At 41.9% G+C, this 16,052-nt stretch overlaps 1 protein-coding gene across 1 annotated transcript; it reads left to right on the top strand.

Annotated features, from left to right (window-relative positions):
- The first annotated feature begins 2,170 nt into the window (after positions 1 to 2,170).
- LOC149452264 (olfactory receptor 5V1-like) lies at positions 2,171 to 3,112 on the top strand. The gene has a single exon (XM_089689542.1). The coding sequence runs from the start codon at positions 2,171 to 2,173 to the stop codon at positions 3,110 to 3,112; it is 942 nt and encodes a 313-aa protein (XP_089545668.1).
- The last annotated feature ends 12,940 nt before the right edge of the window (positions 3,113 to 16,052 follow it).

Below are 16,052 nucleotides of genomic sequence, written 5' to 3'. Positions count from 1 at the left end.
AGCCAAAAATATATATGATTTGTTTTTGCCTGAACGGCAATTACCTTATCGGCAGTAATTGCCTTGCCTGTTTTGTGACATAAAAATTCCCAGGATGTCTTATCTACCCTGAATAAATTATCATAAAAGGACTTCACATTTAAACACATAACCCCATCATATGAAGACAGGTAGGCTTCTTCTTTATCCAAGCTTAAATTTATTTTAAAGATAAAACAAATTCTTACATTTGTATTTTTGCACATGAGAGCTCAATTTATTGTATGTCTTTATATTTGTTCATTTTTTTGATTTGTCCAAAAAAAAAAATCAATGATTAATTTTACACAAATTGTATTATTTAGAGAAACATGAAATGTTTAGTTTTATAATATGATACAATGTAAAATAGCAAGCCAGTCAGTGCACTATAAGCACTGCTGGTCTGTATAACCTTCACTGGATACATGTGTATTTTTGGTCACCTGTCAGGCCATAAAGGTCATTATTGGCTTGGTAGTGTTCTGCTGCACGGACTTTGTGTTGTTAATACTCCGTGTATATATAAGGGTTACTTCTTAAATTTGCAATCCCATTCCTTTGGTTTTCATTCCACAGTGACCTTGGTGTTCCCATCTTCAATTCAGATAGCCCATTAGTCATACAACTGCCCATGCTGTTCTGTAGGCATCATGTTTATCATGCTCTTCCTTTGGTAAACCAAACATGCTTTGTTTGTCCTGTTTTGAAGCTGTTGCCAGTGAGTCTGAAGTATGAAGAAGCCCAGGCACTCTACCTGGTGAGACTCATTATTTGAGTTTGTAGTCATTTAACAGTTAGTTTTGTTTATGTCCAATAGAAATAAAGTTTATAAAACTGTGTATTATGCAATTTTTAAAAATAAAATACTTTTCTCGCATTTTTCATTCTCACTGATGACCTCATGTAGCCTCCTTGCAACAACTTTTTGTTTACATGCCTGCAGTCCATTGATGGCTCCTTGGCATTTCTCAGGACAGGTATTGATGGTGTCAACCATAAACCATGACTGTGGAATATATTTTGAAAAAGACACTTTTAGTCTTTATTGGAAGCCCCTGTGGCAGTTTAGCAATGAAGGAGACACTTTTTGCTCTCATGCACACTTGACATTTTGATAAATCTGGTAACGTTAGCTGTGTAAAGTCACATTAAAAATGTGAGTTTTTCCAGCTTTTTTTAGCTTTTTTGCATTAGCGTTTAGCCGCATTTTGCAGCATTAGAGCATTTTTACAGCTAAAAAACTCCTGTAGAAACCCACTAGTCCTGTTTTTTTTTTCCAGCCAAAAAACGTTGATTACAGTCTATGTGTGCATGGACACATAGAATAACATGCTGGGGGGTTTACTGGCTGTAGAAAAAAACATCAAAAGCCAAAAAGAGCAGCTGTAAAAATGTCAAGTATGCATGAGGACTAATGCAGGCCATAGATGGTTCGTTTATCAGCCGATTTTTTTGTCCAAAAAACTAAACATCGTTCGTTCTGTAAACCAATGTTGCCACCAATGATTTTGAAAATCGGTCGTTTTTCACGAATTTTTCAGCATGACTGATAAACGAAATAAGGAGGAACCACGAAATCAGCCGATTATTCTTTCGGACAAAAAATTGGCAAACTACCTTTCTGGACTCTATTACCACTAGTGCGCAACGCTTGCTGCATTCTGGATAGTGGATCTTCCTGACCCCCCCTCTTTTGTTTGAGTGTACTCCTGCAGCATGGGAGCAGCTTCACCAAAGCAATCCAGACAAATAATAAAGGAGACGGTTGTTAATAATTATGGATATCTGTTCATGATATTCTAATGATAGGATATCTAATACTTCTTGTATACGTACACATTCCCAGTGTCTGGAAGCACCCAGCATTCTTCAAAATGAATAAATAAATAACACATGCTATAAAAGTTGGTTGTAAAAACACATTTGTGCCAGAGTTTCAGAAGGTAAAAAATGTTGTCAAAAGCAAATAGGTCAGATTATATTGGTTGGGTAAAAATAAATTATTCAGTGACTGCTTTGTGTGCATTTTTCTTTGCTCTACCATAAAATCAAGCGTACAACTTCCTAATGTTCATAAAAAGTATAATGTATGTGATCACCATACACAATATCCGGTTACAATGTTTTATGTCCTTTCAGAAGTTTTCAAATGGAAAAGTTAAATCAAACAGCTATAGAAGGATTTATTCTGTTAGGTCTTACTGACATCCCTGAACTTAGGGTCTTCCTCTTCAGTACATTTCTACTCTTTTATCTGTTCAATATATTAGGGAATGTCAGCATTGTTACACTTATCAGTACTGATAAAGCTCTTCACAAACCTATGTACTTCTTTCTTGGAAATCTCTCCTTCCTGGACCTCGTCATCTCTACTACTACTGTCCCTAAAATGCTATCTGGTTTACTCATTGGAGACAAAAATATATCCATAATTGGTTGTACGCTGCAGCTCTATTTCTTCCATTTCTTGGGAGGTACCGAGGCCCTTCTTCTTACATCTATGTCCTATGACAGGTATGTTGCCATTTGCAACCCTCTGCGATATCATCTTCTCATGGGAAGAGCTACATGTTGCCGGTTGGTAATATGCTGCTGGCTTTCTGGGTTCATATATGCATTATCAGAAACAATTACAATATTTAGGTTGCCTTATTGTAACATTAAGCAGGTCAATCATTTCTACTGCGATATGAAACCAGTCTTAAAGCTTGCTTGTGGAGATACGTACTTGAGTAAAATCCTTGTCTTACTTTTCTTTTCATTTATTGCTTGGAGTTCCTTCCCATTTGTCGTCGTTTCCTATATGTTGATTGGAAGACATCTTCTAAATATCCGCTCTTCTCATGAAAGGAGAAAATCTTTCCTTGCTTGCAGTTCACACATCACGGTCGTCTTCCTATACATGGTAACTGCCATATTAATCTATCTGGGACCAAACACAGAAGGCTCTCTTGCACAAGACAGAATAGGTGCCGTCTTGTTTAATGCTATCACACCAGCTTTGAATCCTCTTATATATACCCTGAGAAATGCAGAAGTGAAGAGGGCCATTAAAAAGATATTTCAGAGAAATCAGAATATTTTTAGATAATAAATATGTAGTAGATGTATTATCTATCCATATGCATGCACACAAATAAGTATGTATTATTAAAATAGAACTTATAATACAATGCTAGTCAAATAAGTATATACTGTATGTAGGCAAAATAAAATCACTTCGGGGGGCACATGCGCGGCCAGGGACGATGGCGGCTGCGTTTTAGCTGAGCTCCGCTCATCCCCGGCCAGCACGGACTGACCCGACATGCGCCACTGCTTCCTTCTGCACAAGGGTGAGTCACATCTACCAGGCGCCCGGCACCTAGGAGAGACCTGTATGGGGAATATAGGGCGCTGGAAGCCCCCCTCCCCGCAGCCACAGGATCCGCGGCCCTCGCCGCTCCGGCGGTTCCTGTCCAGGCCGCAATCCCCGGCCTCTAGTATGGCCAGGAGCCCAGGGAGAGATCCCAGCCCCCCGGTGGTCACGGAGGGTACTGCACCCTCATGCATCTCAGCCTCCATGCCTGCCTCTGCCCTGACCCAGCCCCAGATGGAGAACTCTGATCCCCAGCATATATCTGGGGGGGCAGTGGAATGCTCTTCATCAGGGAATTGTCCTCCCTCCACCCAGATATCTCAGCAGACCGTACCATCTCCTTCCCTCACAATTTCAGCGTTGGATGATAAGCTGCAAATTTTTCTACACAATATTACTGCATCCATATCCGCTGAGGTTGGAAAGCTGGCATTAGATCTCAGAGGGGAAATAACTCAGATTGGAGATCGCACGGATAAATTGGAGACTGAGTTTGATGATTTGGTGCAATACGTTCATGTTCTGGAAGAGGATAACGCATATTTGAAGCATTCCATGTCCCAAATGCAGCTCCAGCAGGAGGATCTAGAAAACAGGGAACGGCGCCAAAATATCCGTATACGTGGTATGTCCGAATCTATCGCCGATACACAATTACACCGTCACCTTCTAGCCTTCTTTATCGCAACCGCTCCCCTGGTTCCAGAAGTGGATTGGCGAATTGACAGGGCTCATCGCTCATTGGGCCCAAAACCTGCCGAAGGCACCAGACCACGCGACGTCATAGTTCGCTTCCACTTTTTTCAAAGCAAAGAAGCCTTATTACTAGCTGCTCGCCACACATCCTCTCTGGAATTTAAGGGTGACAGATTCCAACTCTTCTGCGACTTGTCCCGATCACCCTGGCCAAGAGGCGAGCCCTGAAGCCAATCACCACACACCTGCAACACCATCATGTCCCTTACCGATGGGGGTTTCCATCCGGCTGGTCGTAACTAGGGATAATACCCAAGTTGTGCTTCGTGATCTTCATGAGGCGGATTCCATCTTAAAGCGCCTGGGACTTCCACCTTTGTCAGAAGATGTGTCCCCTCTGCCACCGACTCCGTCTCGTCCATTCGCCACCCCCAGCAAGATCTGGACTCCAGTCTGTGGAGGTCGGAAGAGACTTTCACGTACCCCACAACGTCCACGTCACCCTCAGTTGACCGATCCCCCTGTCTGAGGATTCTCTGGGGTGACTTTCCGGGGTGTTTCCGGTGACGATCCTTCCCTCCTTTTTTTTTTTTTCACTTGCATAATTTTTCCTCAGGTTTCTCTTTTCTGTCCTGGCCGAAACATTGTTGGGTGCATTTTTCACTTCTGTTTTGTCTGGCCGGGCATGACGACTTTTTTGATGTCCTGGTTGTCGTGCTGCTCCCGATTTTTGTCTAGCCATAGGCCTAGACGACTTGGGCCAATTTGTTGATCCCAAGTTTATATCCTCACGGATACTTATGTCAATCTCTGTGTTTATACTTTCTTGTGTTATTTTACTATTTTTTGTTTTTTATTCTATTACATCGATGGTATTTCATTCCTTTTTTATGCTAACACATTTGCTTTAGTCCTTGTTATTTTATAATGGCTTTGAGGTTTCTGTCATATAATGTCAAGGGCCTCAACTCCATTCAAAAACGGTGGATGGCTTTGAAGGAATTTCGATCCTCAGGAGCAGACATTATTTTTGTCCAAGACACCCATTTCAAATCAGCTGGCTCCTTTCATTTTGCCTCAAGGTTTTTTCCTCAAGGCTATTCGGCCTTCGATCCTTCCGGGAACGCTGGGGTGGCAATCTTGATTGGGTCGCACTGCTCCCTTCGGGTTGTTTCCTCCAAAGTTGACCAAAAAGGTTGCTTCATTATTTTGGAATGTATGCTTGGTGACACTCCCCTTGTTATGTTGAATTTATACGCCCCCAATACGGGTCAATTGCAATTTCTTTCCCAAACACTCGCTGCCTTAGATTCTTTTTCCACCTCGCATGTGATTGTGGGGGTGATTTTAATTTGATTTTTTCCCCCCATAAGGACAGGAAAGTTCTTTTTGAGTCCACACCCTCAAAGCGGCAATGCTCCTCTTCAAAATCCTTTCATAGACTGATAAGGAAGCATCGTCTCTTCGACGCTTGGCGGATTAAACACCCCACCCATAAACAATTTACTTTCTACTCCACTCCTCACCGTAGCTATTCTCGCTTAGATCACTTTTTCATCTCTGCCCCATTGCTTCCACTCTTGGTCACTTCTGAAATTAATCCCATTACCTGGTCTGACCACGCCTCTCTGACCTTAAACCTTTTCTTTTCTCCTGCTACATCCAAACCATGTCATTGGCGCCTTAATGAGACTTTACTCTCTACAGACCATCTTAGGGATGAATTGTCTCGGGGACTTGATACCTATTTTAAGGCGGTATTTCGAGGACTCTGTATTTCTATGGGCTCGCGTTTAAAGAAATCTGCGGCAAGTGCTAGGGCCTCTCTTGTACATCAACTATCTTTGGCGGAACGACGGTTGATGGCCAAGCCGTCCATTTCTGGGCTCCGGAGGGTAACATTTTTCTGTGACCGAATTAAAACTCTCGACTCCACTAAGTCTGCACAATCCCTCCTGTGGGTTAAACAGAAATTTTACGAATTTTCCAAGAAACCCCATCGTATGTTAGTCAATCGACTTAAAGCTCAGTCTCCTTCTACGATGCCTGATCTTTTATTCCAACCAAATGGAAGCCCTACCTATGATCCTCAGGTCATGGCAACCCTTTTTGGCTCATACTATGAGAAACTGTATAACTGTTTGACCCAAGACCTTCACCCGCCTCTCACACAGTTATCCTTTGACGACTTTTTTGATAGCTTGTCACTTCCGAGACTATTACGCCCAGACATTGCCATCCTTAATGCTGACATTACGCTAGAGGAACTACTTGACACGATTAAACATCTTCCTTCTCGTAAAGCCCCGGGTCCGGATGGATTACCCTACTCCTATTATAAATCCTTTATTGGTATCCTGGCTCTCCATCTTTTTTCCCTTTATAGCGATCTTTTTAAGGGGGTCACACCTCAGACTGACTTTTCACGTGCCTATATCTCAGTTATCCCTAAACCCAATAAAGATCTCTCTATTGTAGACAACTATCGTCCGTTTGCACTACTTAATTCCGACTACAAGATTTTCACTAAAATTTTAGCCAACCGATTGTCCGGAATTATTTCCAAACTCATACATAGGGACCAAGTGGGCTTTGTACCTTCCAGACATGCTGCAGATAACACCAGGAGATCTATTGATCTGGTGAACCGATCCTCCACCCCTGCTGTGTTATTGAGCTTAGATGCTCAAAAAGCTTTCGACCGGTTAAGTTGGCCTTACATGTTCATGGTCTTGGAGAGATTTGGTTTCAGAGGCCCATTTGTAGCAGCCTTGAAGGCCCTTTACTCTTCCCCATTTTCGCGGGTCAGATTAGCCTCTTTTCTCTCACTCCCTTTTCAGATGTCAAATGGCACTCGTCAGGGTTGTCCACTCTCTCCCCTGCTGTTTATTCTTTGCCTAGAGCTGTTGGCCACATCTATCAGGTCGAATCCGGATATTCGCGGGATACATTCCCATACCCATGAGTACAAATTATCGCTGTTTGCGGACGACATTCTCCTCACACTCACGAGTCCCTATACTTCTTTACCGATTTTGCATCTGACCTTGAAACAATTTGGGGCTATATCAGGCTACAAAGTTAATACGTCTAAAACTGAGGCACTCCCAATACACGTCTCACCAGCCGTTCTATCCTCGCTTCAGGAAGCTTTTCCCTACCGGTGGTGCACCCATTCTTTAAAATATTTAGGTACTAATCTTACTTCCTCTTACCAATCCATATACAGGCCAATTTCCCTCCACTATTTATAGCAATTTCTCGCTCCCTGAAACAATGGGATGCTCTGCCCATTTCTTTCCTCGGACGCATTAATGTATTAAAAATGACAGTGTTACCTAAACTTTTATACCTGTTTGCGACCCTCCCCGTTCCCGTTTCTATGTCCAAACTTCACTCTCTTCAGAAATCTTTCCTGCATTTTATTTGGCACAACAAGCGGCACAGGATTGCACATTCTGTTTTGCTATCCCCACGATCTAGGGGGGGCTTGGGGGCTCCGGATATAATAACATATTACTACACAACTCACCTTCGTTTTCTCATGTCATGGTCTTCCCATTATCCTCCCAACACATGGACTGAGATCGAATCCTTGCAACTGTCCCCAGCCCATCCTTGTTCTCTCCTTTGGTCAAACTTAGCAGTGGATGTCTTCTCCTTTCGCCATTTATTCCTTGGTCCCATGCAATTTTCTTTGACTGTTTGGCGGAAATGTAAGGCTAAATTTGCACTGGCCTCTGATTGCTCCCCACTGACAAATATCCTCTATAACCCTAATCTCCCAGACAATATGGCCATGTCACGGATGTCTCATTGGGCTGTAGCTAACCTTTTTCAATTGCGTCACTTGGTACACCCGGTGACCCGTAAGTTACACTCATTCCCAGTTCTCCAGAAAAAAGCCTTTTTACCTCCTCAACACCTATATATTTATCTTCAAATACGCCACTTTTTTCCACTTTATCACCTTCATTGACTCTGGGGAAGCCTACTCCCTTCGAACGTTTATGTATGCAGGGTCCCCATCACAGGGGTATAATCTCTAATACATATAAACTTCTTATGGAAGCCCCCTCTTTATTCAACGATACTCACCTTTATATGCGTAGGTGGTCTCAATTTATACAATGCGATGTTGATTTATTGACATGGCAGAAAATTTGGGAAAATGCATCTAGATCTTCTGTCTGTGTGGTTTTTAAGGAAAATATTTACAAGATCATGATGTTATGGTACAAAACACCTGAAGTTCTGCATGCTTATAATCCGAATGCTTCTCCTGATTGCTGGCGCTGTAGTAGAGACCTCGGTTCTCTCTATCATTTTTTGGACATGCAGCTCCATTACTCCTTTTTGGCAGGATGTTCTCTCCTTGCTGAATTCATTGCTGCATGTCTCTCTCCCACTTGATCCACTACATTTTTTGCTGGGTTTACCATTCCCAGGACTACCTAAATTATCCAGGAAACTCGCTGTCCATGTGCTGACCGCGGCCAGGAGAAGCATTCCTATGTGTTGGTTGTCCTCTGATCCTCCTTCAATGCCAAGTTTGTACAAACTTATTGCTGATGTAAGACAGATGGAATATTTGACTGCACTACATAGTTGTTCGTTTGCTGAATTTGAGATGATTTGGCCATGGGATACTTTCACTCTTCTATGCTGGCTCACATTGCAAGGCCCTGATATTCTTCACACTGTTATTTATCATTTAGCTGGTCCTGACCCTAATTAACTCTGCCATCGATGTACCTTTCTGTTATGTTTATTTTCTCTTCTTATCCTTTGAAACATATTGTTTGTATTTCACGACAACCAATAAAAATTGTTAATATAAAAAAAAAAAAATCACTTCATCATTCATTTGGTGGATCTGTGTTTCCTCCATGTACCTTTCTGCTTCTTGATCACTATTCCACCAGTCATCGGTGCTGAAAGAAGGCCTTCTCGTTTACCAAGATGGACAATTCCACACAAAAACAAAGAGGCTGATTTACTAAAAATGGAGAGTACAAAATATGGTGGCAAATCAGCCTCTAACTTCAGTTTGTTCAATTAAGATTTGATAAAACCTGGAAGCTGATTGGTTTCTCTGCAGAGCTGCCCCAGATTTTCTGCTCAAGTTTTAGTAAATCAATCCCTTAGTGTGAAACAAGGAATAAGTCAGCAGTGGTCAAAATTCCGCTTCACAGCATCCACAGGCATGTTAGTGACTTGTCCTTTGTCCTCAGTGGATATTCTAACTGCTGTGTGATGGTTTAAACCTTTAGAATCACTTTTTTTTTTAATAACAAACATGTCTATACTTACCTGCTGTGTGCAGTGGTTTTGGATAGAGCATTCCAGATCCTCCTCTTCTCTGGTCCCCCATTGATGCTCCAGGCCCCTCCCCCCTGTTGAGTGCCCCCACAGCAAGCAGCTTGCTATTGGGGTATGTGAGCATGCACACTCCCCAGCCAATGCTGCGTGTGTCCATTCACACACGGAACTGCGACTTGGTCCCTCCCCCTCTCTTTTCTCATTGGCTCAGTGGCTGTGATTGACAGCTGCAGGAGCCAATGAGAAGGTGTCCCAGGATAGCCGAGACTCCAGTACACATTGCTGGATTTGAGAAGAGGCTTAGTTGAGTATTAGGGGTGGGGAGAATGCTGCAAAGAGAAGGTTTTTTTACCTTCATGAAGGTAAAAACCTTGAGCCTTTACAACCATTTTAATTGATTTCAAAATTTATACATGGTTTTCAACCATGGAGCAAATCTGGCCCTCCTAAAGTTTGAAGGACAGTAAATCGGCTTTTTGTTTGAAACGTTTGGAGACCCCTGATCTATACCATAGTTTGTACATGCTATAACTTTCACACAAACCAACTAATATGTAGTTATTGGGATTTTGTTTTACCAAAGACATGTAGCAAAATACATTTTGGCCTAAAATTTGGCAATTTTAGTTTTATGGATATTATTTATGACAGAAATGAGAAAATATCGGTTTTTTTCAAACTTTTTGGTCTTTTTTTGTTTATAGCGCAAAAAAAAAGACTCAGAGGTGATAAAATACCACCAAAGGAAAGCTCTATTTGTGTGAAAAGATTTCATTTATGTACATATTGCATGACCGCGCAATTTTCAGTTAAACTAGCGCATAGCAAAAAATGGCGTAAATTGCAGTATCTATACCATAGTTTTTAGACGCTATAACTTTCACACAAAGCAATCAATATACACGTATTGGGATATGTTTAACAAAAACATGTAGCAGAATACATTTTGGCCTAAATTTATGACTAATTTTGAGTTTACTATATATTTTTTTATGGACAAAATCAACAAATATTGTTTTTTTTTCAAAATTTGTCTTTTTTTGTTTATAGCACAAAAATTAAAAAGCGCACAGTTGATCAAATACCACCAAAGAAAACTCTATTTGTGTGAAAAAATGACATACATTTTGTTTGGGTACAGCATTGCATGACCGCACAATTACCCGTTGAAATAGCACAGCGCTAAATAGCAAAAAAAAAAAGGCCTGGTCAGGAAGGGGGGGGGGGGTAAATCCTCTGGAGGGCAAGTGGTTAAAACTAGCAATTCAGACAAGTCAGCACATCACACTAAATCTTCAAGCCACCAGTATACCTTGAAAGCTTTTTGTATGAAAAGAGTTTAACATTTGATATGTTAATTGTTTTAATGTACAATTGGTACTATATAGGAATTGTCACATATCTGCAGATTTGCTGCTATGTCACTTCTATTCACAAAGACCAGAAGGCATACTGATACATGTAGCTCCATAGCTTAACTTGCAAGGTTCTGCTGTTATCAGTTATCCCACAAGACTTGTGTTCAAGACTGGTTGCCCACCTGCTGTTAATTCAATTAGCTACACACCCAGCCTGGCCATCTCACTATCTATTTAAGCTGAGCTCATTACCTCAGCTATTGCCTGAGCAATAGCTAGGGCCAAGTTTTTTGGTGGAGGTTTAGCTCTAAAAAGAATCCTCATGGTTCTCAGTAGTTTCTAGGTAAGAAGATTTCTTGTGTACCGCTAGTGCTTTCATGTGGCCCTGGCTTTCTGAGATTTCTCCAGTGCTAGCACCTTTGATTTTTCTAGAATGACCCCTAGATTGCTAGTGATCCTGTAGTTGGACTTCCTTTGTTTCCAGTGTTTCTTAAAAGCATCTCCCCATACTCCCATTGCCTCGCAGCCTGTCCCCATTGACTCCATGTTTTCCTGCTAGTAGTCTCCTAACCTTGTGTTTGTTGTGTCCTACTGAACATTCCAATGCCCTAGAGCCTCTGTTTTCCTTGTGTATCTCTGCCAGCTTTGAGCCCCTTTTTCACACAGCCATCATCTGTTTAGTCACATTTTTGCTAAGAAAAATTGGTTCAGTTAACATCTATTTAATTTTCCATTTACCTCCGTGTGTTTGACTGCTTCCACTTTTTAAAAAAAATGGGGGGGTACAAAAAACTGCAAATTGAAACACTCCTTAACCCTAGGTTCACACCTAATGCAGGTTGCGTTTTCACACTTGCGTTCTTGCTGTGTTTTGTGGGGGGGTTCATTTTTTAAATTTTGTCTTCAGATTTTAAACTCAAAATGCATGAGAAACGCAATGCATAGTTTTTTTGCAGTGTTACCATTGCAGTCTATAGAACCAAAAACGCAACATTTTGCGATCCCAAGTCCCTGACCCTTTCCAAAAAACGTACTGGGTGAAAACATGGAGATTTGAACCTGTCCCATAGGAAATCATGTTAAATGGATTCTACTGTGTTTCTGCAAAAAGCTGCACAAAATGCTTAGGTGTAAACCTAGAGTTAGGCCTTCCTGTATCTCTGTGCTCTTCTTTGAGTTTCAGTCCTTCATTCGTGGTCACTGGTGGCTGCAATCGTCAGTGTTTCTAGGTATATCTAGTCTTTCTCCTTGCTCTTCTGGCTGTTCCCAGTGATTCCTGTAAAATCTGAACATTACTACTCCCTTCTAGTGGTACTGTGTGTCTATGTACTATTACTACTGTTAACAAGACCTCTGTGCATCTCAGACCTGCAAGGGAGAGTACCTTACTTATCAGCCCTTCGTACCAAGTAGCTGCCCACCTGGGTGAGTCCCAGAACCTCCGCCTGAGAATTGCCTGTGGCGCAACCCATCTCTACTTTCAGGAGCTCTGGGGAAGACTATTTGGTTCATTAGACTATGTGCTGTAAGTGTAGACAGGCTAGGCTCTTCCCTATTTGGTCCCAATAGATACTCTTGCTGTCCAAGTGTACTTCAACTGTATTCCATGCATCTTCATACCCTGGGACCTCTGCGTAACCTTTTGTTCCTCACATATATTGTTATCCCTGTGGACTTGTAAGCTCAGCATCTCACTGCTCTAGGTACTCCTGTGAGCCCTGCAACCCACTAATGAAAGTATCTCTTACTAGTATTTTGGCACTGCCTGTAAGACTAGTACCCCAGTGCTGCATTATACTCCAGCCATTCTTTTGTGTCCTATTCCGTGCTTTCCATGATCCTTGTCTCTAGTGCTGTCCTGTAGCCTTCATGGGGCCAAGAATGGTCAGTGAGAACAGGATGCACCAGAACTCAATTTTGAGTGTCACGGCAAAGGCTGTGAATACTTATGTATGTTTTTTTTTTTAATAAATTGCAAAAACTTCAACATTAACTTCTTTCATGTTCTCATTATGAGGTATTTGTAGAATGTTGAGGGGGAAAAAAAGGCTTTTAATCAATTTTTGAATAAGGCTGTAACATAACAAAATGTGGCAAAAGTTAAGCACTGTGAATACTTTCTGGATGCGCTGTAACAACCCGATCACATCAAGCCGGACTTTGAAACCGTGCGACTTCACTGTAAGTCAGACAATTTCAAAGTCTGGGGATATGCTGATTTTCAGGTACGATTTGGAAGACATCTGACACAGATGTCTATACAAATAGCATTAAAAGTAGTGCATGTACTACTTTAGAAATTGGTGCGGCTCTGACCAAGGTGGAACTGCACAGATTTGAACGCTATAATTGCTGACAATGGAGTGCGACTTTGCATATAATTTAAAAGTTGCATGGTATACAAATCGCATGCCAAGTTGCACTCAGTGTAACTGGGGTGTGAACATTATAGAACTGTGCAGGAGATTACCTGACCATAAGATACTGTAAAAAGTGAATCATCCATATACAGTAAGATGGAATAAATATCGGATTGAGCTGATTCAGCAGGAGCAACATTTCATGAGCCAATATTATATTTTACTTTCAAGTATGAACATTCTAGTTTGATAATGGCAGCCCTTAATATTTTAGATGAGCTTTACCTTTTTGAGCAGCAGGAATGATGGGTTTGGCCAGGGGCGGACTGACCATTCGATCACTGCCCGAGGGCCCAGGGTCAGTAGGGGGCCCCATGAGATGCTCCTGGTACCTTTTTCATTGGCTTTTTCATAGGCTTTTTTGGGTGTGGGTGAGGACACAGGGGCCCCATGATCCCCTATTGCCCGGGGCCCCATGAGTTGTCAGTTCCCCCCTGGGTTTGGCATACCCCCATATGCAAGCCCAGAGCATGGCGGCAACTGTCATTTTCAGTACACTGTAGTGTAGGAAAGGCTGGCACAGGGCTGAGACACAAAGCACAGTGGTATGCTGTTTAATTGAGTTGTAAAGAACAGGTGGTCTGTTGTGATCACCAATGCACTATCGACAGCATCCTCATTAATTTTTGTGCATACTACTGTAATAAGTAAATGAGCAAATGAACCTCACATCCCCCCCCCCCCTTTTGGTCTGTTTAATATACCTTTTTTTAAAAAATTGTCTTGTAACATCTGTTCAGCAAGCTCAAATAAATTCTGTACCAGTTGATGTGGGTGGGAATTCTGGGATCTGATTACCTGTTCTTGCAGCAAAAGTAAACTTACAGTAAAAATATCTCTTTTGCAATAAAAATAAGCTTACTGCCATGTTCACAATCCAGTGCAAAATGCACAAGAAGCTGAGCATGTGCAGCCCCATCTACATATAGCACCCTCCTAGGTAGGTGCTAAGATGGATAGGTAAGTCTTAGTCCTCATGCACATGGGACGTTTTGATAACGCTGGTAACATTAGCTGTGTAAAGTCACATTAAAAACGTGAGTTTGTTTTAGCATTTTTGCATTAGCTTTTAGTGGCGGTTTCCCACATTTTTCTGTGTTTGCGTTTTTTTAGCTGGGTTTCTTACCAAACAAATAAAATTTTGGTTAAAAAAATGTCCAAAACCGCTTGTTTGCGGTGTTTTTACTACGTCTTTGCTGTCTTTTTCAGCTAAACAAACTCCTCTAGAAACCCACTAGTCCTGGGTTTTTTTCCAGCCAAAAAACGTTGATTCCAGTCTATGTGTGCATGGACACATAGGATAACTAAGTGTAGAAAAAAACCATCAAAAGCCAAAAACAGCCGCTGTAAAAACATCAAGTGTGCGTGAGGATTTAGTCTTTATTGGAATCCCCTGCGGCAGGGTGGCAATGAAAGAGAGCATAATTAGAAAACAAGTACAAACCATATAGTTGGATATTATTGTACTGAACACTACAGATTTCACAATATTAAAAATTAACTTTAGATTAATATGTTAAATCTTAGATCAGACATGGTTGGTAAATGTATAGTTGCCCCACTGTAGTCAGTGTGGCTGTAATGTTGGGTATGGTAAAAACATAGTTTGGCTCTCAGTACTCAGTGAGCTGTGATTGTTTAGTTAGGTCTGCTCTGTGTGATCTGCTACTGCCAGTCTGCCTGATAGCTCCCTCTGTATCCAGGTAACTTGAGAAGTTTCTGGATGATAGGTGTGGAGCTATGCAGATGACAGCATGGCTGTTGATGCAGCCCTGGCTTATCCCAGAGAGGTAGTATGCTGGGTGATTGCATGTATTCTGGGAGCACACATAGCTTTGCGTCTTTTACCAGAGTGGATCAGTCCAGCCTGAGAGGGGCACAATGACCCCTCTTGCACATGCTGCTGATGAGGAGGCCTGAGGGGAGGAATGCTGAGACTCGGGTGTTAAGGGGAGCTATCTGCTAAATATCTGTCTGGTATCATGGGAAGGTGTCACTTGGAAGATTGGAAGGAGGCTACCACCTGTCCTTGGGCCTTCTGAGTACAGACACTGCAAAATCTTTGGGGACTTTGTGGTTCTGTTTAAAGGGGGCACCAGCTGGTGTCCTTTAGAGCTTTGTCCAGATAATCTCCCATTTAAAGGGACTTTGCTCTTGTGGCTCTACTGCTACTTAAGCTGAAGTCTGCCATTTGTTTCAAGTCCAGACTTCGTTATAGTTTTGCTCAGGAAGGAATACCAAGTTGTACATAGTTCTTGGTTTTTAGAGTATCCCACCACTTCCTTCAACTCTATCCAAGTTCTCCAAAAATACAAACCACAAAAACAACACCCCTAGACTGGTCCATGAAGAACTGTGTGAATGAACCAGTTGTATGCCTATCTGCAGGGCCAAAGCTGCAAGCCAGTTACTATAGGGGCACTCATGCCGGCTTGATCCTGAGTTGGGTTGTGCGTTAATTCACACACGCAGCCTGGCTCAGCCCTGCCATTGCTCCCTCCTCACAGACTGTGATTGACAGCAGTAGGAGCCAAAATCTCCTGCTGTTCCCTCTGTGTCAATGAGGAGATGGAGAGCAGTGATAGTCATGTTTCACATGACTGTCATATGCCTTTTTTAAGTGTTCTTTGTATTTTGTCTCTGCTCCTCCCTTTTTCCTCTGGTTTAGTTCATGCTGTATAGATAGCCCATCACTTTTCCCAATAAGGCATTGCAGCTTCTAGCCTCATGTCTTATGGAGTAGATCACATTATGATCTTTTGACCTATTTGATGTTCATTGTTGTAAGATTGTATCAGTTTATGGAATAAACTTCCCAAGATCTACAAGATGTCTTCTGGATTGAGTCACTGCCTGTGATATTTAACTACGATTTGG

This window comes from Staurois parvus, unplaced genomic scaffold (genome assembly GCF_062004578.1).
Source record: "Staurois parvus isolate SC_StPar_1 unplaced genomic scaffold, SC_StPar_1.0 ptg000486l, whole genome shotgun sequence".
Taxonomy (NCBI): domain Eukaryota; kingdom Metazoa; phylum Chordata; class Amphibia; order Anura; family Ranidae; genus Staurois; species Staurois parvus.
This window is presented reverse-complemented; position numbering and strand designations above follow the sequence as displayed.

What these genes read in the sequence shown, in the direction of transcription:
- LOC149452264 (XM_089689542.1), top strand. Translation starts at nt 2,171, where the DNA reads ATGGAAAAGTTAAATCAAACAGCTATAGAAGGATTTATTCTGTTAGGT.